At 43.0% G+C, this 27,590-nt stretch overlaps 1 protein-coding gene across 1 annotated transcript in view; it reads right to left on the bottom strand.

Moving 5' to 3' along the window:
* The window catches only part of usp45 (ubiquitin specific peptidase 45), a 215,536-nt gene extending 189,415 nt beyond the window's left edge, over positions 1-26,121 (bottom strand). The window contains exons 1-5 of the mRNA XM_034175426.1: positions 25,848-26,121; positions 22,098-22,208; positions 18,739-18,908; positions 16,947-17,047; positions 16,345-16,445 (exon numbers count right to left, since the gene is read on the bottom strand). Coding sequence (XP_034031317.1) covers positions 16,345-16,445; positions 16,947-17,047; positions 18,739-18,908; positions 22,098-22,200 — 475 coding nt within the window. The 5' untranslated portion in view covers positions 22,201-22,208; positions 25,848-26,121. The remainder of the gene's footprint in view (positions 1-16,344; positions 16,446-16,946; positions 17,048-18,738; positions 18,909-22,097; positions 22,209-25,847) is intronic.
* Between the last annotated feature and the right edge of the window lie 1,469 nt (positions 26,122-27,590).

The raw sequence follows: 27,590 nt of genomic DNA, 5'->3' as shown, positions 1-27,590 counted from the left end.
GACCTTCATGGCTCTGACTGTCTCAGGAGAGCCAACACCATCCTAAAGGACTCGTCCCACCCTGGACACTCTCTGTTTGAGCTGATGCCATCAGGTAGACGGTACACGACCATTAAAACAAGAACAAACAGACTGAGAAACAGTTTCTACACAACTGCTGGTAGAGCTTTGAAAGGAACCAAACCAGGTCACATGACACACATGAGTGCAATATCCGCAGTTTTGTACACACTTTTCTCTCTTTTTTTATATCCAATCTCCTTTTTTGCTATTACATTCTTGTAATTTTTTTCTTTTAAATTTGTGCTCTGGACACACCTCTTTCATCCAGTTAAAATTTTGTTAATTTTTCTTTTCTTCACCAGACTTTTAAAGTCTGCATGTGGTTTACTCAGGTTTATATTTGTACTGAAAGGCTGAAACTGACCTTTCGATGTACTCTGTTACAAAGACAAATAAAGTATCTGTATGTCAAAGTGTGTGTGCAATATACAAAATGTACACATGATGGCAGGTGTGTGTCAAATGTGAATCATTTGTATACTCTACTGGCAGTGAATTAAAAGAGCTAATCAGACGGTACTGGCCAGTCACCAGATGAAGTCAGTGATGTCACACGAGAGCTGTGACGTTGACACCAGACTTGTGTTAGCGATGTTTCCGGGTTAGTGACTGTGGACAGACAAATGAAAGAGTCAAACAGCACAAACATGACAATGACTGTCAGACATTTATTAACCGTCATGTGGAAGTCGTAGATTTGGAAGTATCCAAGGGGGCAATGATTTGTTTACATACAAAGCCTTGTGGAACCGGAGCAGCTCCAGACAGCAGACGGATATTCAACATGGCTGCTGTGTGCAAACACAGGAGGCGTCAAATCAGCGGGACGCGGCTGTGTTTCAGGCTCTGTTTAGGTGATGGTCTAGTGGTTAAGGTGTTGGGCTTGAGACCAGAAGATCCTGGGTTCAAATCCATACCTGACTGGAAAATCACTAAGGGCCCATGGGCAAGGGTGTGTAGTGAGCGCCTTGTATGGCAGCACCCTGACATCGGGGTGAATGTGAGGCATAATTGTAAAGCGCTTTGAGTGTCTGATGCAGATGGAAAAGCGCGATATAAATACAGTCCATTTTACCATATTACCGCTTTCTTTGTGCATTCTGAATCCACTGCGGATTGCAAAGGACTCAGAGATGGAAATGCATTGGTTGGTGAACCTCAGAAAATTCAGGTAAAAAATAAGTAGTGCACCCCCTATGGCTGTACGTAAGTACCTATAAACAGTAGGGAAAATTAAAACGTCAGTGTGTGCTCCAATATCAATATCTGAGTCACCGTTTCTGCTGAATGTAACTGTTGTGTCACTGCATCTTTAATGTGTAGAAACCCAAATTCAACCGACGTCACACAACTTGAAAGTAAAAGCTAGAAGTGGCACTACGCTGGAGCAGAGGGATGAGAAGCCTAACTGGGTGGAACAGAGATGCCCATGGATACACTTTGCATCTGGGACTGTCACCCAAGGTAAACAATGTTCATGGAGCCATCTGGTTGAGTCCAGAGAGAGATGGGGCAAACAGGGCGTACAGGGGGAGCAGTGGGTGGAGGGAAGGGTTGCAATGAGCACAAGCATATGGAAAAGCAGATTTTTCCTTTCCCCGCAGCAGTCAGCGAAGGCAAATGTCAGCATGCGCTGCGTCTCTGCTTGACTTTGCTGCACTCGGAACCACCACCTGGCCACAGAGTATGGGTAGCAGTGACACTCTGGAGCCTTTCCCCAGGGTCGAGGAAAGCATCGCAGCGCTCAAGCTCACCCACATGCACACATGTACACCAACACCTCCTGTGTGCCCTGCTCTTTTTCACACAAGAGACACACAAAGAATCATGGGATCTGTTTAGTTTGGCAGGCGACGACTCTTACTGGAACACTTGCAGTCAAAAACCAAACAGCAGGCACATTTAACTAAGATCATTCAGCACAAGAAATGCCTCGTCACGTGCATGTGATTTACGTTGACAGTTTGCTAAGATGAAGCCGACACAGTCTACAAGTTGAGAATCATGAAATACATAAAGCAATGCTCAAAATAAAGAATGCATTTATTTTACAAAACGGTATTCAATCAAGTGCTACAGAAGAAACAAGAAGAGGAGGCAGGAAATAACAGATTCACTCTAAATGTAATTTTATAGCCTCATGCAGAGTGGGCCGCTGGTGCATGTAATGCCTCCATGTTGACTTACAGTGCAGCCGCTGAGGCCAGCGTCCCTCATGCAGAGCAGCCAGTCAAGAGGAAGGCCATGCAACACCAAATGTCTTACTAATTTGCTAATTTGTTATTACTGCAGGGCATAAAAAGCCTGCTTCCTCGCCATCTGAGGCCAAGAACACCCAGTGCTATGTGACTTAATACACACACATACACACAGCCTCTGCTAACCACTATCTGGCCTACTTTCATGTGTGGTGGTGGAAATTAAAGCACAATCACCCTTGATTACCTCCATGAAGGCACCACCAAGGGATGACCATGTTACAGACTACCAACTCTGCTGAACTGGAAATTATGGACTACCTCAAAATCAGGAACTAGAGGTGCATAGTCAGGTAAAGTGGAAAATTCTTCTTTAAAAAAAAAATTAATCCTATAGTCAATAAAATGGCTAAAGTCTAGAAAAAATACCATCACTCGTCCCTGGGTATGGGTATTCCTCAGCCTTTGAGATCAGGAAGTGCCTGGGAAGAACTGCACACTTCCAGGACAACCAAGGTCCAAGTCGTAAGGGTCCTGGTGCCTCCTGTCTTACTGTATGGTTGTGAGACTTGGACGCTAGCCAGGGACCAGAGGCCACTCTGGGATGTCTTTGGTACTCAGCCTTTTCATTGGATCCTTGGGACATTTAAACTGATTTGGGGTTAAATGAGTGGTTACTTACCGAGACTAAAATCAGAAGGATCACACGCACTGTTTCACATTTTGGCCATTCGGCTCATTTCATTGCGCATGATGCCACACAAAGTTGTGGACGCTCACTTTTTCTTTTCTTTTTTTTACCTGGCTGTGGCAGATAGATTTCTGCTTTCAACAGGAGGAGATGGATCAGATGTGTGTCTGGGTGGTTATTCAGGACCCAGCACGAGTGTGGTGTGCTTGTGTGGTGGATGTGGCCATGCATGGCACAAGGGCATGCTCCCAGACCTGACTTAAGGTCTGTAGACTAAAATATCTTACCAAGAGTCCAAAACCCAAAGATACATGACCAAATTCTCTCAGTGAGAATTAAACAAGTGGAGGGCTGAACTAGTTCAACGACGGACAGACGGACAGACAGACAGACAGACAGACAGACAACTTGGGGTCTTCGTGAGGCTTTGGAATAAAATACTTCCAATTTATCTGACAAATACAGTGACCCTCATATGTCAAATGTGCAGCCTTCATTTCAAAAGTCGTCTGCCATCTGGCACAAGACTCACTGCCGTAGTTTATAACAAGCTCCATAACAGTGTGACCAACGTGGCAAATAAGGAGACTACGAAAATACAATCTGACCACGAGAAAATAAAAAAGAAAATGCAGCTTGATAATCACAAGCATAAAACAAAAACATGAGGACACTGACGTCTATTCAGAACCAACAATTTAATTTGCAGCACAAAGACTCGGCAGCTGTGGAACTAGCTGGAATCTACCTTGCTGAGGTCATTCTGCTTTTTGTGAGCACTCTGGTGCTTGAGCTGAAGGCCTCGATGGTGAGAGAGCACAGTTAAACGCCTTTCTTTCTCCCCCGAGCTGTTGTCCTTGTTGGGACTCTTTTGTGTTTGAGGTCTATCAGAAAAGCAGACAACAGCAGCTCCCTCTGAATTCCTGGCCTTCACACCGAAATGCAATTTGACCAACTCCTCAGCAGACAACATCCACCTATTTTGCAATGACAATGGCTGCCCGCTTCTTTACACATTTGGTTAACCGGTGTGGAACAATTACACGGTAATGAAGGTTGACAGGTAATTCAAAAGCCCCTTCCACACTTGGCTTGAAAGATGTGTATTCCGTTCTGCCGTTACGTATGAACACAAGACGCAACAGCTGACACACAGAAGTTGTTCTTCCTGACGTAGGAAACCATACAGAAAACTTCCACATGGGCTAAATAGGAGATTGTGGATGACTTCATTCATTTCACTGCAGACCAAATGAACTTAAGATATTTTGTGTGGTCATCCATTCTGGCATTTCAGGCCTGAAACACATAAAAAAAAAAAAAAAAAAAAAAGCTGGAATGCCAAAACACTGACCACAATGTAAAGTTTTCATTCATTCTCCATTACACTTCAAAGATGTTGTGGCATTGAAGTTAACACGTATTATGGTGTCCAACAGTGTGGGGTTGACATTGTTGCATTTTCTGTTTCAAAATTCTCCACATATCCCCCCTGTGAAGAAGAAAAAAAGAATTTTAAGAATATTAAAGAAAAGCCTTTACTGTCATTGTAGATATGGGGACAGGTCGGGACAAGCAGGCCAGTCCAGTATCCATATCCTCTTCTTCTGCAGTTATGCCTTTGTAATGTGTGCAGAATGTGGTTTTGCAAGACCACAGTACCAGTCAAAAGTTTAAACATACTTCCCCCATTGTTCAAACTTTTGACTGCTAGTGTATGTCATCCTGAAGGCAGCATATGTTGTTCTAAAATCTCACTGTACAATTCTGCATTAACGCTGCCATCACAGAGTGTAAATGACCTTTTCCAAGGGCACTGACACAACCCCAGATAATGACAGACCCTGGATACTTGGACTTGTTCTTAACATTCTAGATGGTCCATTTTGCTTTTGGTCTGAAGCACATGCCTTCCACTTCTTCCTTCTTCTTCTTCTTTGTCTCTCGGCTGTTCCCGTTAGGAGGTGCCACAGCAGATCAATCATTTCCATCTCACCCTGTCCTCTGTATCTTCCTCTGTCACACCAACCACCTGCATGTCCTCCTTCAACACATCCAGAGCAGACAAACACTGAGGGACTTCTTTAAAAAAAAATTTAAAACTCTTAAGAAGTAGCCTCCATCATAACGAATTAACACACTTCCAGGAGTCATCTTCCAAAACAAGGGTGTCATGTGGAGAACAGATTTCTCCTGTGATGATGAATTCTGGCAACAGGTCAGATTAAAAGACTTTATTTACTCCGTGACCTTCTAAAGTTTTAGCTTTTGTTGCTACATTCATTAGCTCCATGTCGTCTTCTTCATTTTTTGTAGAAGTGTTACAGCGCTACATACAGGCCTGGCATGTGTACCACAGCATTTTCACACGGTTTCACAGGATCTGTGAGAACGGAGATATTTCTTGAATGGAACACTTTTTGAAAATGACAAGGAAAAATATTGTATAGCAAAAGTTCAGTTTCAATGTAGACAAGTCCTTAAAAACATGGGATGAAATTAAATTAAAACAATAAATGAGGAATTTTTTTTTGGTGGAATTATGACAAATCCAGGGGAGCTCTAGCGCCCCCTAGCGCCGCTCATGTGTCATGTACACAGCTTCAGATCCTGCCAGAAGCTGTTTTGGCAGTTGTGACATTTGGGCACTTGTTAATTTTGGACATTTTTTTAAAACTCTGTCCTTATGTTGATATCATTTTATTTATGGCCGTTTGCACGCTGTGTCCTGCACGCCCAATGTGCATCCTGGGATTCCTGGCTCAATGTCATGTGAAAGCAGGCATGCCAAGACCACTCTACTGTCTGACATTTGTATCAACTTGCATTATACAAATGTGTAAGTCGTGTCTTTCAGCTGAACTTTCTTCTCAGCAGACTGTGTGTTGGCGAGTGTCCGCAGGGAGTCGGTGCACTCCAGCTGTGAGGATCCGGTCGCTCTGACTTGCTGAGGACCTTGAGTCCCACTCGTGCAGTACACAGCCCCAGAGGTGACAGCTCGAAAGAGAAAGCAAGCGACAAAGGTAGTGATGGAAAGACAAAGAACAACTGAGCAGAGGATGAACTTCATGCAGCTGCTCTTGTTCTTCAGGGAACCCAGCCAGGAAGAATCACTTGAGCGCCTAATTTGTCTAATGTGTGCAGTCATGCGATTTGCTGGGTTATGGGATGAGGTGGCGGTGGGGGGGGAGGACAGCATCCATGTTGCATCTCTATGGTCCTAGCTGAGAGAGATGGGGAGACCAGTCTGCCTGGACATCTGGCTCCAGGCCACTGAGTATCGGTCAGGGGGATAAGTGTAGGCAGTGACAGAATGCGGTGATTCCTGCCACCCGGATCCACCATAGCTAGTGAAAGGCCAGAAACACTCAACAGACCAGCACCCTGTAGAAAGGGTACAGCGAGGCAGCGTGGAGCAGGAACAGAAGGAGCATGTTTTTCAGCACAGAGTGGGGGTGGAGGTCTCAGCTGCATGGTCCAACGAGCAGACAAGTGGGGTTCAGGTGCTCTGAGTGAGGTGAAAGGATGAAAAAAATGAAGTATTTTAATGGTCAAGTATCAGCATCAACTGACGCTGCTGCCACACAACACACTTTCTCCAACAATATATTTTGTGAAAAATGTAGAGTTTTCTAAGTACAGTGATCTTCAGCGCTGTGAAACACTTTTCTACACTCAAGACAGGACCACAAAGGATGGGGAGCGTCGGTGCACAGCCATTTTCAGATCTCTCCAAAGATGTTCAGTCAGATTCAGGTCTGAACTCTGGCTGGGCCACTCAAGGACATTCCCAGAGTTGTCCTGAAGCCACTCCTTTGATATCCTGGCTGTGTGCTTAGGGTCATTGTCCTGCTGAAAGATTAATTTTGTTTCTCCTGGTCTGAGAGTCCTTCAGGTGCCTTTTGTCAAACTCCAGGTGGGCTGCCATGTGCCTTTTTCTAAGGAGTGGCTTCCGTCTGGACACTCTACCATACAGGCTTGATTGGTGGATTGCTGTAGAGATGGTTGTCCTTCTGGAAGGCTCTCCTCTCTCCACAGAGGAATGCTGGAGCTCTGACAGAGTGACCATCGGGTTCTTGGTCACCTCCCTGACTAAGGTCCTTCTTCCCCGATCATTGAGTTTAGACGGGTGTCCAGCTCTAGGAAGAGTCCTGGTGGAAATGAACTTGTTCCATTTACAGATGATGGAGGTCACTGTGCTCATTGGGACCTTCAAAGCAGCAGAAATGTTTCTGTCCCCTTTCCCAGATTTGTGCCTCCAGACAATTGACTTCATGCTTGGTTTGTGCTGTGACTGTCAGCTGTGGGACCTTATATGTAGACAGGTGTGTGTGTTTCCAAATCATGTCCAATCAACTGAATTTACCCCAGGTGGACTCCAATTAAGCTTCTGAAACATCTCAAGGATGATCAGTGGAAACAGGAGACACTTGAGCTCAATTTAGATCTTCATGACAAAGGCTGAGAATACTTATGGACACGTTTTTTATTTTTAATAAATTTGCAAACACCTCAAAAAACATTTCATTATGTTTATTTATTGTCATTATGGTAAATGGACTGCATTTATATAGCACTTTTCCATCTGCATCAGACACTCAAACCACTTTACAATTATGCCTCACATTCACCTCGATGTCAGGGTGCTGTCATACAAGGTGCTCACTACACACCAGGAGCAATAGGGGATTAAAGGCCTTGCCCAAGGGCCCTTAGTGATTTTCCAGTCAGGCGGGGATTTGAACCAAGGATCTTCTGGTCTCAAGCCCAACACCTTAACCACTAGACCATCACGTCCCCTATTATGGGGTATTGTGTGCAGAATTTTGAGAGGACAATGAATTTCATTTCATCGCTCATCTCGTCTTCAACCGCGTTTCCGGGTTTGGGTCACAGGAGCAACAGCTCCAGCAGGGGACCCCAGACTTCCCTTTCCTGGGCCACATTGACCACCTCTGACTGGGGGATCCCGAGGCGTTCCCAGACCAGTGTGGAGATATAATCTCTCCACCTAGTCCTGAGTCTTTCCCGGGGTCTCCTCCCAGATGGATGTGCCTGGAACACCTCCATAGGGAGGAGCCCAGGGGGCAGCCTTACCAGATGCCTAAACCACCTCAGCTGGCTCCTTTCAACGTGAAGGAGCAGCGGCTCTACTCTGAGCCTCCCACGGATGATCGAACTTCTCATTCTATCTCTAAAGGAATTTCATCCATTCTGAAATAAAAGTGTAAAATAAAATGTGGAAAAAGTGAAGCACTGTTGATACTTTCCAGATGAACTGTATATCAGAAGCTCAAAGCACTTTACAGTCATGCCTCACATTCAAAAAAGAGAGCTTTAAATCAGAAGTGCCTGACTCCGTGGTATAACTCACAAACTCGTAGCTTAAAGCAGATAACCCGTAAGTTGGAGAGGAAATGGCGTCTCACTAATTTAGAAGATCTTCACTTAGCCTGGAAAAAGAGTCTGTTGCTCTATAAAAAAAGCCCTCCGTAAAGCTAGGACATCTTTCTACTCATCACTAATTGAAGAAAATAAGAACAACCCCAGGTTTCTTTTCAGCACTGTAGCCAGGCTGACAAAGAGTCAGAGCTCTATTGAGCTGAGTATTCCATTAACTTTAACTAGTAATGACTTCATGACTTTCTTTGCTAACAAAATTTTAACTATTAGAGAAAAAATTACTCATAACCATCCCAAAGACGTATCGTTATCTTTGGCTGCTTTCAGTGATGCCGGTATTTGGTTAGACTCTTTCTCTCCGATTGTTCTGTCTTGAGTTATTTGCATTAGTTACTTCATCCAAACCATCAACATGTTTATTAGACCCCATTCCTACCAGGCTGCTCAAGGAAGCCCTACCATTATTTAATGCTTCGATCTTAAATATGATCAATCTATCTTTGTTAGTTGGCTATGTACCACAGGCTTTTAAGGTGGCAGTAATTAAACCATTACTTAAAAAGCCATCACTTGACCCAGCTATCTTAGCTAATTATAGGCCAATCTCCAACCTTCCTTTTCTCTCAAAAATTCTTGAAAGGGTAGTTGTAAAACAGCTAACTGATCATCTGCAGAGGAATGGTCTATTTGAAGAGTTTCAGTCAGGTTTTAGAATTCATCATAGTACAGAAACAGCATTAGTGAAGGTTACAAATGATCTTCTTATGGCCTCGGACAGTGGACTCATCTCTGTGCTTGTTCTGTTAGACCTCAGTGCTGCTTTTGATACTGTTGACCATAAAGTTTTATTACAGAGATTAGAGCATGCCATAGGTATTAAAGGCACTGCGCTGCGATGGTTTGAATCATATTTGTCTAATAGATTACAATTTGTTCATGTAAATGGGGAATCTTCTTCACAGACTAAAGTTAATTATGGAGTTCCACAAGGTTCTGTGCTAGGACCAATTTTATTCACTTTATACATGCTTCCCTTAGGCAGTATTATTAGATGGTATTGCTTAAATTTTCATTGTTACGCAGATGATACCCAGCTTTATCTATCCATGAAGCCAGAGGACACACACCAATTAGCTAAACTGCAGGATTGTCTTACAGACATAAAGACATGGATGACCTCTAATTTCCTGCTTTTAAACTCAGATAAAACTGAAGTTATTGTACTTGGCCCCACAAATCTTAGAAACATGGTGTCTAACCAGATCCTTACTCTGGATGGCATTACCCTGACCTCTAGTAATACTGTGAGAAATCTTGGAGTCATTTTTGATCAGGATATGTCATTCAAAGCGCATATTAAACAAATATGTAGGACTGCTTTTTTGCATTTATGCAATATCTCTAAAATCAGAAAGGTCTTGTCTCAGAGTGATGCTGAAAAACTAATTCATGCATTTATTTCCTCTAGGCTGGACTATTGTAATTCATTATTATCAGGTTGTCCTAAAAGTTCCCTAAAAAGCCTTCAGTTAATTCAAAATGCTGCAGCTAGAGTACTGACGGGGACTAGAAGGAGAGAGCATATCTCACCCATATTGGCCTCTCTTCATTGGCTTCCTGTTAATTCTAGAATAGAATTTAAAATTCTTCTTCTTACTTATAAGGTTTTGAATAATCAGGTCCCATCTTATCTTAGGGACCTCGTAGTACCATATCACCCCAATAGAGCGCTTCGCTCTCAGACTGCAGGCTTACTTGTAGTTCCTAGGGTTTGTAAGAGTAGAATGGGAGGCAGAGCCTTCAGCTTTCAGGCTCCTCTCCTGTGGAACCAGCTCCCAATTCAGATCAGGGAGACAGACACCCTCTCTACTTTTAAGATTAGGCTTAAAACTTTCCTTTTTGCTAAAGCTTATAGTTAGGGCTGGATCAGGTGACCCTGAACCATCCCTTAGTTATGCTGCTATAGACGTAGACTGCTGGGGGGTTCCCATGATGCACTGTTTCTTTCTCTTTTTGCTCTGTATGCACCACTCTGCATTTAATCATTAGTGATCGATCTCTGCTCCCCTCCACAGCATGTCTTTTTCCTGGTTCTCTCCCTCAGCCCCAACCAGTCCCAGCAGAAGACTGCCCCTCCCTGAGCCTGGTTCTGCTGGAGGTTTCTTCCTGTTAAAAGGGAGTTTTTCCTTCCCACTGTAGCCAAGTGCTTGCTCACAGGGGGTCGTTTTGACCGTTGGGGTTTTACATAATTATTGTATGGCCTTGCCTTACAATATAAAGCGCCTTGGGGCAACTGTTTGTGATTTGGCGCTATATAAAAAAAATTGATTGATTGATTGATTCACACACCGATGTCAGAGTGCTGTCATACAAGGTGCTCACTACACACCGGGAGCAACTTGGGGATTAAGGACTTTGCCCAAAGGCCCTTAGTGTCATGGGTCTTCCCCGGGGCCTCCTCCCAATGGGATGTGCCCGGAAAACCTCTCCAGCGAGGCGTCCAGGCGGCATCTGAAGATATACCTGCTATTTGCTCATAATTAGCTTTGCATGCTAACAATGTTAAAAGTTATTAAATTGTATAAAATGTTTTGTGTTCGTTATTTTGAAAAAGTAACAAATGTTCAGAAGTATGTGCACCGTCCGGTTCGAACAAATTAGGTACTGTATGGATTGAATAAAGTTGATTTTAGGTTCTGCTGTGATATTTCTGCCATAATGTGTTTAAGGGATTTGTCATGATGCCAAATGAATGAAATGTGTATGATTATGTTTTGATGGGTGTTTAATTGAGTTATGATGGTTTTGAAATAATACAATATTATATGGGTTGATTAAGGATTGTAATATGTGCTTATGATGAATTGTATTGACCATGTGTAACTGACATGTGTTGTTAATTTCCTGTAGGTAAGCCTGACATTGACTACTTTGAATAAAGTCATTATTTGATGCCAGCATGATGCTTATGCTATAATATGTTTAAGGATCTGATGTTTTGCTAAAGTGCACGTAATCTTTTGGAAATGCTTTGGATGATTTATAATGTAGTTGGAATAATGTTTCACCATTACAAACTGTTCAAATGTATTACTGTTGTTGACTGAACTTTGATATGATCTTTTTCTGTGGACTCCCTGGAACTGAAACTTTTGATCGTTAAAAGGACAATCAGTTTGCCCCAGACACCACCACACCTCCACTATACCATCCCCCCCCCCAAATTTCTACGGATGTGAATCGAACAACAACTCACGATTCAATTCGATTCCGATTCTTGGGGTGACGATTCGATTCAGAATCGATTTTCGATTCAAAGAGCTCTGAGAAACAGTTATATTACTTAAAAAATGTTTATGTGTAAGAAAATGCAGCTTTAGAAGGTTAATCAAGTGATTCTAAAGATATAAATTTACTTATCTGCTTTGCTCGTTCAGAGTTGGCTGGGAGTTTAGTGAAGTGATGGAGTGTGCGCTGAGTCGGCAGAGACCGCTGCTCCGCTTCTTTTAGCTCCAGGTGATGGCGTAGCATGTGGGCTTGCGGATTTGAAGTGTTTACGAAGTACTTGACTTTCATTTCGCAGATTTTGCACACTGCATAAGTCATGTCAAGCTCCTTCTTACGCAGCAAATAATAAAATCCAAAATGCACCCAAACATTTGCCTTCAGCAAAGACGGCGCTGGCTGAATTAGCTCTTCATCCGTCATGCTAAGCTGCAGCTCACGAATGTTTGAAGCACACCGGACCCTCCCCTCGCGGGGATGCTGTAGTATGGAGGCCGTTGCCTAACAAACGGTACACGCAGTGATTAAGCAAGAAAATGTTTAAAAAATGCTTTTTAAAAGTCAATTCTTGAACATTTTGGATCAATTCAGAATCTTAATAAATAAGAATCGCAACCTGGACGTGAACTGATTTTTTCTGGCACCCCTACAATTTCCCGAAGACTGTTCATGTCACACCCCAGCCTTGCCCCAGCCGCCAGTTAGAGGATGGTAACACCCCAACTGAACTAAACTGAACCGTATAAAGACTGTGGGTTTCCAGATTTCGGGGTTCTTTGCTGACAGACAACCTGTTGGTATGGTTGTTGGGTAATAAAGTATGTTGCACTGAACCCACCCTGCGCTCGGTTGTTGACAATCTGCTGATCTGTTCTGCTGTATTCTTCAATAAACCCTTTAAGGTCTGTATAAGTGCAAACTGAATTCTGAGTTTTTTGTGTCTCTCACGGTTCACAACACTCGAGGAACAGTTCCAGGTCCTTTGGGATGTGGGGAAGGATGTTATCCTCAACACATCCGAAAAAGATGCCGGAGCCACCTCAGCTGGCTCCTTTCAACGTGGAGGAGCAGCGACTCCAAGCTCCTCACCCTATCTCTAAGGGAGCGCCCAGCCACCCTGCGGAGGAAACTCATCTCAGCCGCTTGTACTCGCGATCTTGTTCTTTCGGTCATGAGTCAAATCTCATGACCATAGGTAAGGGTCGGAACGTAGCTCGATCGGTAAATCGAGAGCTTTGAACCCCAGCTCAGCTCTCTCTTCACCACAACGGTCCGATACAGCGACCACATCACTGCAGATGTTTCTGTGAAGGCTCTCAGTTGTCCAGGAGGTTTCCATATTAGAGAAGCTTGAATCTTCGACTGGACTGGGTTGCTTGATGCGAAGACGTTTATGTATGTACAAGAGTCAAGACAGAAGTCAGACTACCAGAACAAGAATTTTAGCTGAGGGCGAAATGTCTGCTCCGGTCCCCCTTCTTAAACAGAGGGACCACCACCCTGGTCTGCCAATCCAGAGGCACTGTCCCCGACCACCACTCAATGTTGCAGAGACATCTCAACCAAGACAGTCCCGCAACATCCAGAGACTTAAGGTGGATTTTATAAAACCCAAGAACCCTGCCACCGAGGAGCTATCTGACCACCTCGGTGACGTCGGCCTGGGTGATGGACGAGTCCGCCTCTGAGTCCCCAGTCTCTGCTTCCTCTTCGGAAGACGTGACGATGGGATTGAGGAGATCCTCAAACTATTCCTTTCACCACCCGACAACATCCCCAGTCAGGGTCAACAGATCCCCACCCACCACTGTAGACAGTGCTGGTGGAGAGCTGCTTCTGCCTCCAGAGGCGTCAGATGGTTTGCCAGAATTTCTTTGAGGAGACCAATAGTCCTCCTCCATGGCCTCCCCGAACTTCTCCCAGACCTGAGTTTTTGCCTCTGCAACCACACAGGCTGCAGCACACTCGGCCTACCGGTACCTGTCAGCTGCCTCCAGGATCCCACTTACCAACAAAGACAAGTAGGACTCCTTCAGCTTTACGGCATCCCTTACTTCCGGCGTCCACCACTAGGTTCGGGGATTGCGGCCACGACAGGCACCAGAGACCCTGCAGCCACAGCTGCGAGTGGCCGCATCGACAACAGAGGTGGAGAACATGGTCCACTCAGACTCCATGTCTCCAACCTCCCCCGGGATCTGGGAGAAGCTCTCCCGGAGGTGGGAGTTGAAGACCTCGCTAACAGAGGGTAACACCAGTTGTTCCCAGCAGACCCTCATGATACGTTTGGGCCTGCCAGGTATGACCGGCTTCCTCTCCTCCCAGCGGATCCAACTCACCACCAGGTGGTGATTGGTCAACAACTCAGCCCCTCTCTTCACCCGAGTGTCCGAGACACATGGCCGAAGGTCAGATGATACGACTACAAAGTCGATCATCGACCTCCGGCTCAGGGTGTCCTGGTGCCATGTGCACTTATGGACACCCTTGTGCTCAAACATGGTGTTTGTGATGGTCAAATTGTGGCTAGCACAGAAGTCCAACAATTGAACACCACTCAGGTTCAAATCGGGGAGGCCATGCTTCCCAATCACCCCCTCCAGGTCTCACTGTCGCCACCCACGTGGGCGTTGAAGTCCCCCAGGAGAACAATGGAGTCCCCATTCAGAGCACTATCTAGTACCCCTCCCAGGGACTCCAAGAAGGTCGGGGACTCTGCACTGCCACTCAGCCCATAGGCCGAGACAACAGTGAGAGACCTGTCCCTAACCCGAAGGCATAGGGACGCGACCCTCTCATTCACCAGGGTGAGCTCCAACACATGGCGAATGAGCTGGGAGCAATAAGCAATGCTACCCCCGCCCGCCGCCTCTCCCCATGGTCAATGCCAGAAAAGTGGAGCGCCTAGCCCCTCTCCAGGAGTTGGGTACCAGAGCCCAAGCTGTGTGTGGAGGTGAGCCCGACTATCTCTAGTCAGTACCTCTCAACCTCCCTCACAAGCTCAGGCTCCTTTCCCCCCAAGCGAGGTGACATTCCACATCCCGACAGCCAGAGACTGTGAGCGCAGACCGGGCCGCATGTAGAAAGTTCTCCAGATTCTCTGAATCTTCTGATTATATTATGGACTGTAGATGATGGAATCCCTATATTCCTTGCAATTGAACGTTGAGAAACATTGTTCTTAAACTGTTGGAGTATTTTTTCACGCAGTTGTTCACAAAGTGGTGATCCTCGCTCCATCTTTGCTTGTGAACGGCTGAGCCTTTTGGGGATGCTCCTTTTATACCCAATCATGACACTCACCTGTTTCCAATTAACCTGTTTACCTGTGGAATGTTCCAAACAGGTGTTCTTTGAGCATACATCAACTTTCCCAGTCTTTTGTTGCCACGTCCGAGCTTTTTTGAAACGTGTTGAAGGCATCCATTTCAAAATGAGCAAATATTTGCACAAAAACAATAAAGTTTATCAGTTTGCACATTAAATATCTTGTCTTTGTGGTGTATTCAATTGAATATAGGTTGAAGAGGATTTGCAAATCATTGGATTCTGTTTTTATTTACATTTTACACAACGTCCCAACTTCATTGGAATTGGGGTTGTACTTTGAGAGAGTCTGTGGATGTGCTCTCTGTGTGTGTGTGTGTGTGTGTGTGTGTGTGTGTGTGTGTGTGTGTGTGTGTGTGTGTGTGTGTGTGTGTGTGTGTGTGTGTGTGTGTGTGTAGCAGATGTTTTAACCCCCAATGCAGATGGATGCCTGGCTAAATTTGAACAAAATATAATCAGTATTAAGCTTGTAGACTCAAATGTCATAAAACTGTCAATCTCTCTAAGGAACTTTTTAAAAAGAGAATCAATGTTGAATAATCCCTTAAAAAAAATACAGCTGACATGCAGGTTAAAACGGCTGTTATGCTGTTTTAACCTGCATTTCAGCTGCTTATTGCTGCTTAATGGAATGTCTCACACATATATATTTATTAGATTTTTCACAGTTATATACAACACTTATTAGCGTTTTAAACAGGCTGAGTTTCTGACTCGTGACTGTGCAGGTGCACAAAACTTTCTCACAGCTGCTTTTTACCGTGACTGCATCAAAATGAACAGTTATCCTTAAAAATGAGTCGTCAGAGCAAGACATCACACTTGTGTAAACTTTGAAATTAATATGTGCCTCAGTTCTTAACGTTAGCAGCTACATTCCATTGAAGCGCACGCTGGGACGCTTCTAATAACTACGTCACTTGTCGGAAACACCCGAGTACTCACGAGTACTTTGTTTTCAGATGTCTCTGGAGCTGTTTGCTGCAAATGTTGTATACTTTGAAACCGGTCACAGAAGTGCACAACGTAATCCCGGTGAATCATCGGATGCTAAATAACAGCCTAAATCTAAAATGTTAGGATTTCGGTGCGACAAATCCTTTAACATAACCATTAATTAATTACCATACAGAATGCTCACAATGATGGGTAAAATCAAGGGTTTGAGATGGTCACTGCCACCAGGGGGAGTCGGTGTCCTACAGTCAATCACCGACAACCAGACAACTGACATTTACTCTGTATCATCACGTATAAATAGTTAAACAGCTTGAAATTCGGTACTTTTTTAGTGAATTTCAGACTTGCCACAATATGTTATCTACATAATTTTCTACTTTGTCTAAGATCAGTGTGAAATTACATAAAAAGCCAAACCTGATGCTGCCTTGATGGAGTGTTTTTGTAGAAAGTCCAGCGTCTGAGCCAAAGCTTTCTTGTTACAGTGAGTAGAAAGGTCTTCATTACATTCAAAGCACCTGCAACAATCACACACACACATAGGGACGTTACAATTAAACCATCATCTCTGCGGAGGAAAAAACTAAAGATCTGGCTTGAAATAATAAGTGTTAATTTTTATTAAAAAATGATTGTGGAACAAATGAGGCAAACATCATAACTTTCTTCTGTTCACTCAGCTGAACATACCCTGGACAGACAGACAGAAACAGATAGACAGATGACTTTATTGAATGCGAGTGTCTCTGCCTGTCCTTTGTGTTGAGGACCCCAGTGCCAGGGTGAAGCAAATAGATGGTTAGGTTCTTTTGAGGTGGACATGGACCGGTTGTCTGCCTGGGTGGCTACCTTCCAGGACTCAGAGCACTTCCATGGTGTAGCTGATGTGGCAGCGCTCCCAGACCTGACCTGACCTCTGCAGAAATGTCATGAGCTCACTGTGTGATGTGTACACTCCAGAAAAATGAATGAAGCAAAAGGACAGGTTTGTAGCAAAGTTGAGTTTGTTGTCTTCTCACCAAACCTTCCAGGTGCTAAGGCTGATGGTGATGCAGTGAGACTCTGGATGGTATATCTGGTGATGCTTGACAGAATGCTGGATCCCTGACTGGTTACAACCCTGCAGCAGGAACAGAAACATTTAACTTAATGAGACAAAAAGCACAAAACATGGTGCATGGTGATGATCCCTGTCCATAGTCATAGTGTGTCCATGTTTAAGATAGAGACCGAATGATCTGCACAGCTACAGCACTCCGATACAGAAAAAGCTTTATTTAGCAAAACGTAATGTTTTGGGCGACCTGCCCTTCGTCAGACGGGCGGCTCGCCCGCTAAATAAAGCTTTTTTTTTTTTGTATCGGAGAGCTGTAGCTGTGCAGATCATTCGGTCTCTATCTTTGGTATAATTTTTCATGGTGCTGCACGCCTTGCTACGTGTTTTGGATGTGCATGTCTTTATTGCATTACCTGTCCATGTTTAAGACCATGCCTCATGTCTGGCTCAGTAAAGCTAAATGTGAACGGTAACTATGTCTATAAGGACTTCCCAAACAAAATCAGAACAATTTAGTCAAACCTCCACAGGAAAAATCAATCAATAAAGAAACTGTTCATAAGAGCAGGGACACAAGTGTAAGGTGATTTTGGCTGTCAGCGCGTCTTATTGTCGCCAAAAGTTAAATTCTCTCATGAATAAACAGTGAGGCTTTGCGACACATTTGCACAACTTTCACCCCATCTGTCTGTGCTCAGCACAAGTCCAGTCCTGTTACTGCCAGTCTTCAAATTCACAGGGAACATGTTTGGGACAAGTTCAAAGATGGCTAACCTCAACCTATTTTAAGGGGTCAAAAGGTCACATTCTTTCACTGATTAACAATGTTGACCCTGTATGGAGTTAAATCAAGGCCAAAAGTTTTGTAATCTGAAAATAAAAAAAGATTGAAAAAATAAATTTTGAAACTGAAAATTAAAGTTTTGTTCTTGAATTTTATAATCATTTAAAAAGTATTATCGGTGGATCTCTCTCAGGGCCACGGTGTCAGGCCTGTAACAGCGAGGCTTCTTCACACCGCCGGTAGCCAGAGCGCTCTTCCGGGCGGCTTTGGCTTTACGGGCGGTCAACTTTGTTACATCTTCATTAAATTCACTATCCGGTACAACATACGGATCCACTGAACCAACTGCTACACATCGATCACAATAAACAGCTTTATCTCGAGGGTTTAAAGCCTCGTAATAAACTTTCATTCTCTCTATTTTCTTTCATGCGCCAGCCACGTAGTAATCCACGATGGAGACGGGAGCAGAGAGTCATTATCTATCAAAGTACCCACGTTTCCTGAACGCAACATCATGTGAGGACTGATTGCTCTCCTGTCACTCATAATTCCACGCCCCTCTCAATCGAAGCCACGCGCTCCCACACCAGAACGTGGCCAAAAGTTTGAAACTGAAAAAATAAGATCTGAAAGTGAAAAAAAAAGATCTGAAGGTGAAAAAAAGAAATATGAATGAAAATAAATTTGATCAAATAAATTACAGCGCTGAATCAAAAATTTATTTAAACTGAAAAATATATATCATACTTATTTTTATTTTGATAATACTTTTTAAATGATTATAAAATTCAAGAACAAACACTGAATTTTCAGTTTCAAAATTTATTTTTTCAATCTTTTTTTATTTTCAGATTACAAAACTTTTGGCCTTGATTTAGCTCCATAACCCTGTACACAACAGAAATACACCACATCAGGAAACATGCATTTATTGCATTTCCCCATTAAAAAAAAGCTTGACTCTAACCTGGAAACCACACTTGAGGCAGACCAGGATTTCATGGAATGCTGCCAGCTCTCCGTCGATCATGGTCCTTTCCTTCAGACACTCTGAGCACACCAACCACAGGCTGGAGCTCACCGCCTTCTTCACAGAGGTTAAATCCACTGCCTTGCTCACATGCTGGCAGGTCAAACCTGATTGATAAATAAAAATAATGCACAGCAATGACACAAAGTTAGCTTGGAGAGAGAAAACAAACTGAAATTTTACATCACAATCCAAAATTAAAGAGCACTAATTTCAATGTATTTTATTTATATTGCACCAAATCACAACAAAGTTGCTTCAAGGCACTTCACACAAGTAAGGTCTAACCTTACCAACCCCCAGAGCAAGAACACAGGCGACAGTGGTAAGGAAAAACTCCTTCTGATGATTTGAAGAAGAAACCTCAAGCAGACCAGACTCAAAGGGGGGACCCTCTGCTTGGACCATGATACAGACATAAATTACAAAACAAATATACAGGAAATTTTGGGAGTCCATGCCAGTGCACAGGACAGGAGGGCCTCACCCAAACCCATCTCTGGATGGAGCTGCACCTCACACAGAGAGAAAAAAAAACAGAATCAGGCATCAGAAAGACAACAAATACAGTATCATTTGTCAGCATTCAACAACAAGAAAAACAGAAGAAATACTAAGGTGATCGCCTCCCACTAGCCCTAAACTTCACTAAAAGACTCAGAATTGAGATAAAGTTGAGGTCGCGACCTGCTCCATTTACTAATAAAATGAATTTAAAAGACTAAAAAGCATTGTAACATACAGAGAGGAAAATAAGTATTTGAACACCCTACGATTTTGCAAGTTCTCCCACTTAGAAATCATGGAGGGGTCTAAAATTTTCATCTTAGGTGCATGTCCACTGTGAGAGACATAATCTAAAAAAAAATAAAAAAAAAAATCCAGAAATAACAATGTATGATTTTTTAATAATTTATTTGTGTTACTGCTGCAAATACGTATTTGACCACCTACCAACCAGCAAGAATTCTGTCTCACACAGACCTGTTAATTTTTCTTTAAGAAGCCCTCTTATTCTGCACTCTTTACCTGTATTAATTGCACCTGTTTGAACTTGTTACCTGTATAAAAGACACCTGTTCACACACTCAATCAATCACACTCCAACCTGTCCACCATAGCCAAGACCAAAGAGCTGTCTAAGGACACCAGGGACAAAACTGTAGACCTGCACAAGGCTGGGATGGACTACAGGACAACAGGCAAGCAGCTTGGTAGAAGACAACAACTGTTATGATTATTTATTAGAAAGTGGAAGAAACACAAGATGACTGTCAATCTCCCTCGGTCTGGGATTCCATGCAAGATCTCACTTTGTGGGGTAAGGATGATTCTGAGAAAGCTCAGAACTACACAGGAGGACCTGGTCAATGACCTGAAGAGAGCTGGGACCACAGTCACAAAGATTACATTAGTAACACATGATGCTGTCATGGTTTAAATCCTGCAGGGCAGCAAGGTCCTCCTGCTCAAGCCAGCACATGTCCAGGCCCATTTGAAGTTCACCAGTGACCATCTGGATGATCCAGAGGAGGCATGGGAGAAGGTCATGTGGTCAGATTAGACCAGAATAGAGCTTTTTGGAATCAACTCCACTTATCATGTTTAGAGGATGAGAACAACCCCAAGAAAACCATGCCAACCGTGAAGCATGGGGGTGGAAACATCATACTCTGGGGGTGCTCTTCTGCAAAGGGGACAGGATGACTGCACCGTATTTTAGGAAGGATGGATGGGGTCATGTATTGCGAGATTTTGGCAAACAACCTCCTTCCCTCAATAAGAGCATTGAAGATGGGTCATGGCTGGGTCTTCCAGCATGACAATGACCCCAAACACACAGCCAGGGCAACTAAGGAGGGGCTCCGTAAGAAGCATTTCAAGGTCCTGGAGTGGCCTGGTCAGTCTCCAGACCTGAACTCAATAGAAAATCTTTGGAGGGAGCTGAAACTCCAAACCTGAAAGATCTAGAGAAGATCTGTATGGAGGAGTGGACCAAAATCCCTGCTGCAGTGTGTGAAAACCTGGTAAAAAAAAAAACTACAGGAAACATCTGACCTCTGTAGTTGCAAACAAAGGCTACTGTACCAAATATTAACATTGATTTTCACGGGTGTTCAAATACTTATTTGCAGGAGTAACATACAAATAAATTATTTTTAAAAAATCATACATTGTGATTTCTGGATGTTTTTTTTTAGATTATGTCTCTCACAGTGGACATGCACCTAAGATGAAAATTTCAGACCCCTCCATGATTTCTAAGTGGGAGAACTTGCAAAATCGCAGGGTGTTCAAATACTTATTTTGCTCACTGTACTATACCAGTATGCTAGCCATACGAAAGGGAAAATAAGTGCATCTTAAGTCTGGACTTGAAAGTCTCCACAGAATCTGACTGTTTTATTGATGCAGGGAGATCATTCCACAGAACAGGGGCACGATAAGAGAAAGCTCTGTGACCCGCAGACTTTTTTTATTCACTCTAGGGACACTAAGTAGTCCTGCACCCTAAGAATGCAAAGCCCGGGCCGGTACGTAGGGTTTAATTAGGTCAGCTAGGTAGGGAGGTGCCAGTCCAGGAACAATGCTGGACTGCAGTAAACCAGAAAATAGAACATTGCAGTTGTTCAATCTAGAAGAGACAAACACATGAATCAGGGTCTCAGCATCAGCCATAGACAAGAGCACATCCTGAATGAATAGTTTGGATAAGTCCTTTTCTTCTTATGGATATTTTACGAGTGTCACAGGGCTCTGATTCTGTACCACTGCTCAGTGAATGTATTATTATGAAGCAATTATCAAATTCCAGTTTAGCTCAGCCAAAATAAAATCACCTTGGGAAGCAGTCTAAAAAGTAATTGAATTCATATCCTATGAATTTAAGAACAGCATTTTTGGGATTCTATAACTTCAGGATTCTGCAAAACTGCATTTTTTTTTCTGGCCTATGTGGCCTCTGCATCAGACAAAATTAGTATATAATCTTTCAGAGGAAACACAGATGGACATTTTGTTTTGCTTTATGGCCAAAGACTCCAAACTGTCCGTTTTTAAAAATCCACTTGAAGATAAAGACATACATGTTTTGTACTAGTGACATCATGCTTTTTCTTATCTTTTACATTTAAGAGCCAAAATACAAACATCAACACTTATTAAGTGTCACTGTTTGGTGTTTTAAGATATCTGAAACTAAAAAACATTTTGTGATACCTTAAAGACCAATAAATGATTCAAATGAACAACAGCTTATAAATCACCAACAGTTGCAGTTGTGTTCGGGGTCTTACCACTGACTTCATCTGATGACTCCTCATCTCGAGGTTTCCTGGGTTTATTTGTCCGCTTAGTCATGTCGGCGGCGTTCAAAATTAAGGGATCTTTTAGCCGCATCTGGAGCGCTTGACAGAGGGACAAGGTAGAAGACAGACAGGATGTTCCTCACTCAGCGTGTCCAATCCAATGATACCTGAATTCAAATTCTACACTGCCAACAACTGCTTGAAAGCTGAACAAAACATCATCGCTGAAAGTGATTCTTTCAAATTCCCCCATGATGCTTTGCCCAGCCTGTAGAGCAGCCATTTTTCCTGATGTCATTTTTTTGAGGATTTTTGACTTTGTCAAGCGAAAGTGTCTGTCTGACTTGGGACTGAGTCCCAAGTCAAGAGCAATCCAAAATAATGGTTATGATTCATGCTACGTGCCGTCCTTCCATTTTGACCATGGTTTCTTCCAAGAGATTACACTGCAAGTCATAAATTTACATGCACCTTGGCTCAAGAGTTGCAAACTCAATTTGATTCAAAATTTACAAAAACAACAACAACAAAAAAAAGACTCAATAGTTTATTGTCATTGTCAAGGTAGCAACGAAATTACATTTCGCCCTGACATATTGTCCAGAGGTAAGTCCTACACAGGTCCTGAGACCCATGAGTCCAGTGCTTATCCTGGGACACATACATGACATATGTACCCTGCAATCAAACCTTGGTCTAAACCTTAGTAGCCCAAATCCTATCCACAGATCCACCTGCTCCGTTATATCATACACACGTATAAAAACAAGGTTGTTGCTTGAGATCCAGACCTGGTGCTCAAGCAATTCTTTAGACAGATTGCACTTTTATCTCTAGGAACCTGGTGAACATAAAAAATCGACATACCCTGTCTCTTTTACACAATTTTATTTAATTAGTTCCTGGGGGTGCACATTACAGACAACCACATCTGGGTCTGTAAACGTCACATCACTAATCAAGAGGGCACAGGAGCATCTGTACGTTCTGAACAGGACAAGGACAGCCCACCTGCCCCCATCCATCCTCACCACCTTCTACAGAAGCACCACAGAGAGCATCCTGAGCAGCTGCATGTCTGTGTGGTGCCTCTGACTGGAAGAAGGTGAGGACAGCAGAGAAAATCACTGGGGCTTCTCTTCCCTCCATTCAGGACATTGCACCCAAGCCCTGCGTGTCCCGAGCTAGGACTATTATCAGTGACTCCTCACACCCCCACTACAGACTGTTTTCTCTGCTCACCTCTGGAAAGAGGCTGTGCAGCATCTGGTGCAGGACCACCAGGTTCTTAAACAGCTTTTCCCACAGGTCATCAGACTGCTGAACTCCTAATGGAAATATGCTGCTCATGTCTCTACCTTCTAATTACTTCAATTTTTTCCACTACTGTCAAGTCCACAGGTAACTTTACTATTACACCATACAGCATTCTTTTAAGCTCTTATATATAATCATATTATATTTTTTAGATATTTTAATCCTCTCCTGAGCCTACTGCAATGAAATTTCATTCTGTGCACATGAATGGCAATAAAAGGTATCTATCAATCCATTTACTTATGCCATAAAAAAATCATTTTAAAAAAGGCTTGTTTATATTTAAAAAAAAAATCTAATATTATGGCCTTTAAACTCACACTGAATGATAACAACAAAATCATCACTTTCACAGCCTGTTTTTTTTTTTTTTTTAGTCAGGGGATGGACACATCAACATGTCCAAGCCAATCAATATGTCTTGGACTTCATCAAAAATTAAGTAACACAAAATGCAAAGTATTCTGAAGTAGACTGTTCCAAAAAAAAAAAAAAACCTGAGTAACCAAGCAAGGAGAAGACTAGTGAGAGAAGCCACCAAGTCAACTCTGAAAGAGTTAAGCCCCGTTTACACACAGACGGTAAGAGCTCCCGGAAGCGTCCCGGAAGAGTTTTTGGCTGTCTTAAGGATCACACACCATTGTTAATGCCAACTAGGGGCGTGGCTTAGTTCCAGCTTTACCGGGAATCGTCGAAAAAAAATTATTCAACATGTCGAATAATTCCGGGAGCGCTCCCGGAGACCTCCCGTGATGACAGCGACAACGCGAACAACGGCGTTTGATACTTTTTAATCGCCGTTTCATCCTGCCGCTTCCTGTAGTGCCGCAGTTCTCGTCGCGCCGCAATGACCAATCAGGGACTGAATATGTAGTGACGTGGAGATGTCTGGAGTTTGAAGATGTGAACATGTCCTGTATCTGGTGGCAGCCTGTGAGCAGGACTTATGTCTCTTTTGCCTTTATTTTACAATCATGACAGTTTTTTTGGAGCGAGCAGCAGCACCACAGCAGCGTGGAACGGAGGTTCTTTTAATTTTTATTTTACGTGCGTGCGCTTATTAGCTACACAGCTGTATAATAAAGCAAATGGTGACTGGTTTCTAAACACAAATTATGACAGAGTTTTTTGGGGGAAAGAGCGAGGAGGAGCCCTGCTGCAAACAGCAGCAGCAGGGAGCGGAGTTTCTTTCTTTCTTTTTTTTATGTGCGCACGAGCGAATCGTCTGTAGAGAATATTTTATTAATTAACTACACAGATGTAGAAATAGAGTTTTTTGGGGGAAAGAGCGAGGAGGAGCCCCGCTGCGGACACTCGGCCCCTTTCCACCGCGAAAACAGCCGGAACTACCGCGAACTTCGGTCTACGTATTACTCGCCGACAAAACCGTCTATGTGTAACCAAGCCTTTACAGGCTTTGTTGCAGCTCCAGTTGTGATTGGAGAAATTCTACATCACCATGCAACTTTTGTCTGTTGCACCACCAGTCGTACAGCTTCATTCAGCAGTAGTTTGTCAGAAGGCACATGGGAGACCGGAGTCGAGATGTGATGTGTTTTTCTTGTAACAAAGACCTTCTTGATTCCACTCCTCCGTGAAGCTGCAGCTGACGAGGAAAATCAAATAACAGCAAGTGCAGCTAACTTACATTTCAAGTCGATACACAAACAGGAATATAACTGGATTCAATCTGCCGGCTCTTCGGTTTGAAGAAACGCCATTTCTGTCCATAAGGACGCTTCAGCAACCTGTTAATTTCTGTTATTACAGCACCCACCGCTGAGGTCATGTACACCCTTACCAAAAAGTAGTACATGCAAGTATGTTTCAAGTATACTTCCAGTTTACTTTTTATATACTTATCAGTACTATTTTTTGTTAAGGGCAACCCCAGCCCAACATTTTAAGCTTGAAATTAGCCTCCTAACTGTACAGCGGAAACACCATGATGTCCCTCAATCACGGTGTTTACTGGACGCCGTCAAATACGGGGCCGTGTCAACAGACACTTTGTTGAAGAAAAACACCTTCATGCAGCTAAGATGAGCTAAATGACAGCTTTAGTCCCTGAGCCAGACAGGTTTTCAGGACTGCTTACAGAGACGAAACACCTTCAGCCTCAGTGGACCCCGTAGAGGTCAATGAAGGGTCACGCAGGGGTCAATGAAGGGTCACGCAGAGGTCAACATTTAAACATGCTGCAGTCAAACTGAAAACCACAAGATGTGTCTAATGATAAAGACCCCAAAAAGGTATATTTGGACTTTTTACAATTCACTGCCCTATAAAATTTAAATATTAGACAGTTGGGAAGCCGGACTGGCACTGCCCGACATCACTGCGCTCGTTTCTGTTTTTTTTCGAACAGATTCTAATAAATGTTTACTTTCATCCGTGTTTATTTTGCGTTACAATACTCACCTTTGTAGTTTAGCTAACGTGAAGCCAACAACGTGACGTCACCTCGTCGACTCAGCAAAAGGCTAAGCTACATTAGCATGTCAGACTGAAAACAACATTAACGCTGTTTATTAACAAATAAAGGCAACTAATAGCGCCTTTCAGAACAGAGAACATCGTACCGACACCGATAAAACGGTCATATTTATGTAAGTAAATTGATTCCCGTGACTTGCGAAATCTGTCTGTTTCGTTGAGACAAACCAGTAGAAATAGTCAACACATGACGCACGACTACGGCAGCTCAGACGGCTCAAAGGATGCTTTCAGGTTCTATGGGAAAATCCATGAGTTATTATTTTTCGACATGCTGAGGCGTTCAGAAAACAGTTATTTGGGTTTTGAAGCAAAGGAATGGCAAAGTTTTCGGTTTTTCCAATTATTATATTTATTTGGCAACAGCAGAAAACACACACACATACAGAAAACAATTTTCTTAAAAAGAAGACCTGAAAGTTCACCTACAATTTGCCAGAAGGTACATCTGAGATTCAAGCCTTGATTTGATGTTTTGGTGATTGATAATCCTCCTCTGCTCCACTTCATCATGAAGCTGAATAACTGGAGATACAAAATGCACAACATGCACTGTGCACAGTTTCTCCAATCACAGCCACAGAAGCCTGTAACTTCTTCTGGGTTGTCTGGGTGTCTCGGTGGCTTTCCTCACTCTTTCCTCATTCTTCTCCTTTTTGCACAGTCACTCAGATTTACACACACAGTCACAGATTTACTTTCAGTTTGAGTCTAAGGAAGATCATTTTAGATTTTTTTTATATTGAGAAGCCTGATTTACTTTTTGTATTTGAAAGACCATAAATTAATTAAAAGCGTGAAATACCAAGGGGATGAATACTTTTGCAAGCCACTGTATATACATAAGAACTGCATGTCTAAGTGTTTGCTTTGGAGTTTGGTACAGTTTTAATGGCAGCTTTTATTATTATTATTAGTAGTAGTAGTAGTAGTATTTTTGCTAAGGTGCATTCAGGTGGTTGCTTTGGTTTCCTTGTAGTCTGCAGTTTACAGTCTACAGTTTACAGTCTGCACTCTGTATTCTACAGTTTACTGTCTACAGTTTACAGTCTGCACTCTGCATACAGTCTAGTTTACAGTCTGCAGTTTACAGTCTGCACTCTGTATTCTACAGTTTACTGTCTACAGTTTACAGTCTGCACTCTGTATTCTACAGTTTACTGTCTACAGTTTAGTCTGCACTCTGCATACAGTCTAGTTTACAGTCTGCAGTTTACAGTCTGCACTCTGTATTCTACAGTTTACAGTCTACAGTTTACAGTCTGCACTCTGTATTCTACAGTTTACTGTCTACAGTTTACAGTCTGCACTCTGCATACAGTCTAGTTTACAGTCTACAGTTTACAGTCTGCACTCTGTATTCTACAGTTTACTGTCTACAGTTTACAGTCTGCACTCTGTATTCTACAGTTTACTGTCTACAGTTTAGTCTGCACTCTGCATACAGTCTAGTTTACAGTCTGCAGTTTACAGTTGATAGTCTGCAGTCTACAGTTTACAGTCTGCAGTTTACAGTCTAGTCTGCAGTCGACAGTCTAAAGTCTGCAGTCTACAGTATACAGTCTGCAGTTTACAGTTTACAGTCGACAGTCTGCAGTCTACAGTCTGTAGTTTACAGTCTGCAGTCGACAGTCTAAAGTCTGCAGTCTACAGTTTACAGTCTGCAGT

This window comes from Thalassophryne amazonica, chromosome 7, assembly GCF_902500255.1.
Source record: "Thalassophryne amazonica chromosome 7, fThaAma1.1, whole genome shotgun sequence".
Classification (NCBI taxonomy): domain Eukaryota; kingdom Metazoa; phylum Chordata; class Actinopteri; order Batrachoidiformes; family Batrachoididae; genus Thalassophryne; species Thalassophryne amazonica.
Note: the sequence above shows the minus strand (reverse complement) of the source record. Positions and strands in the feature narration are given on the sequence as shown.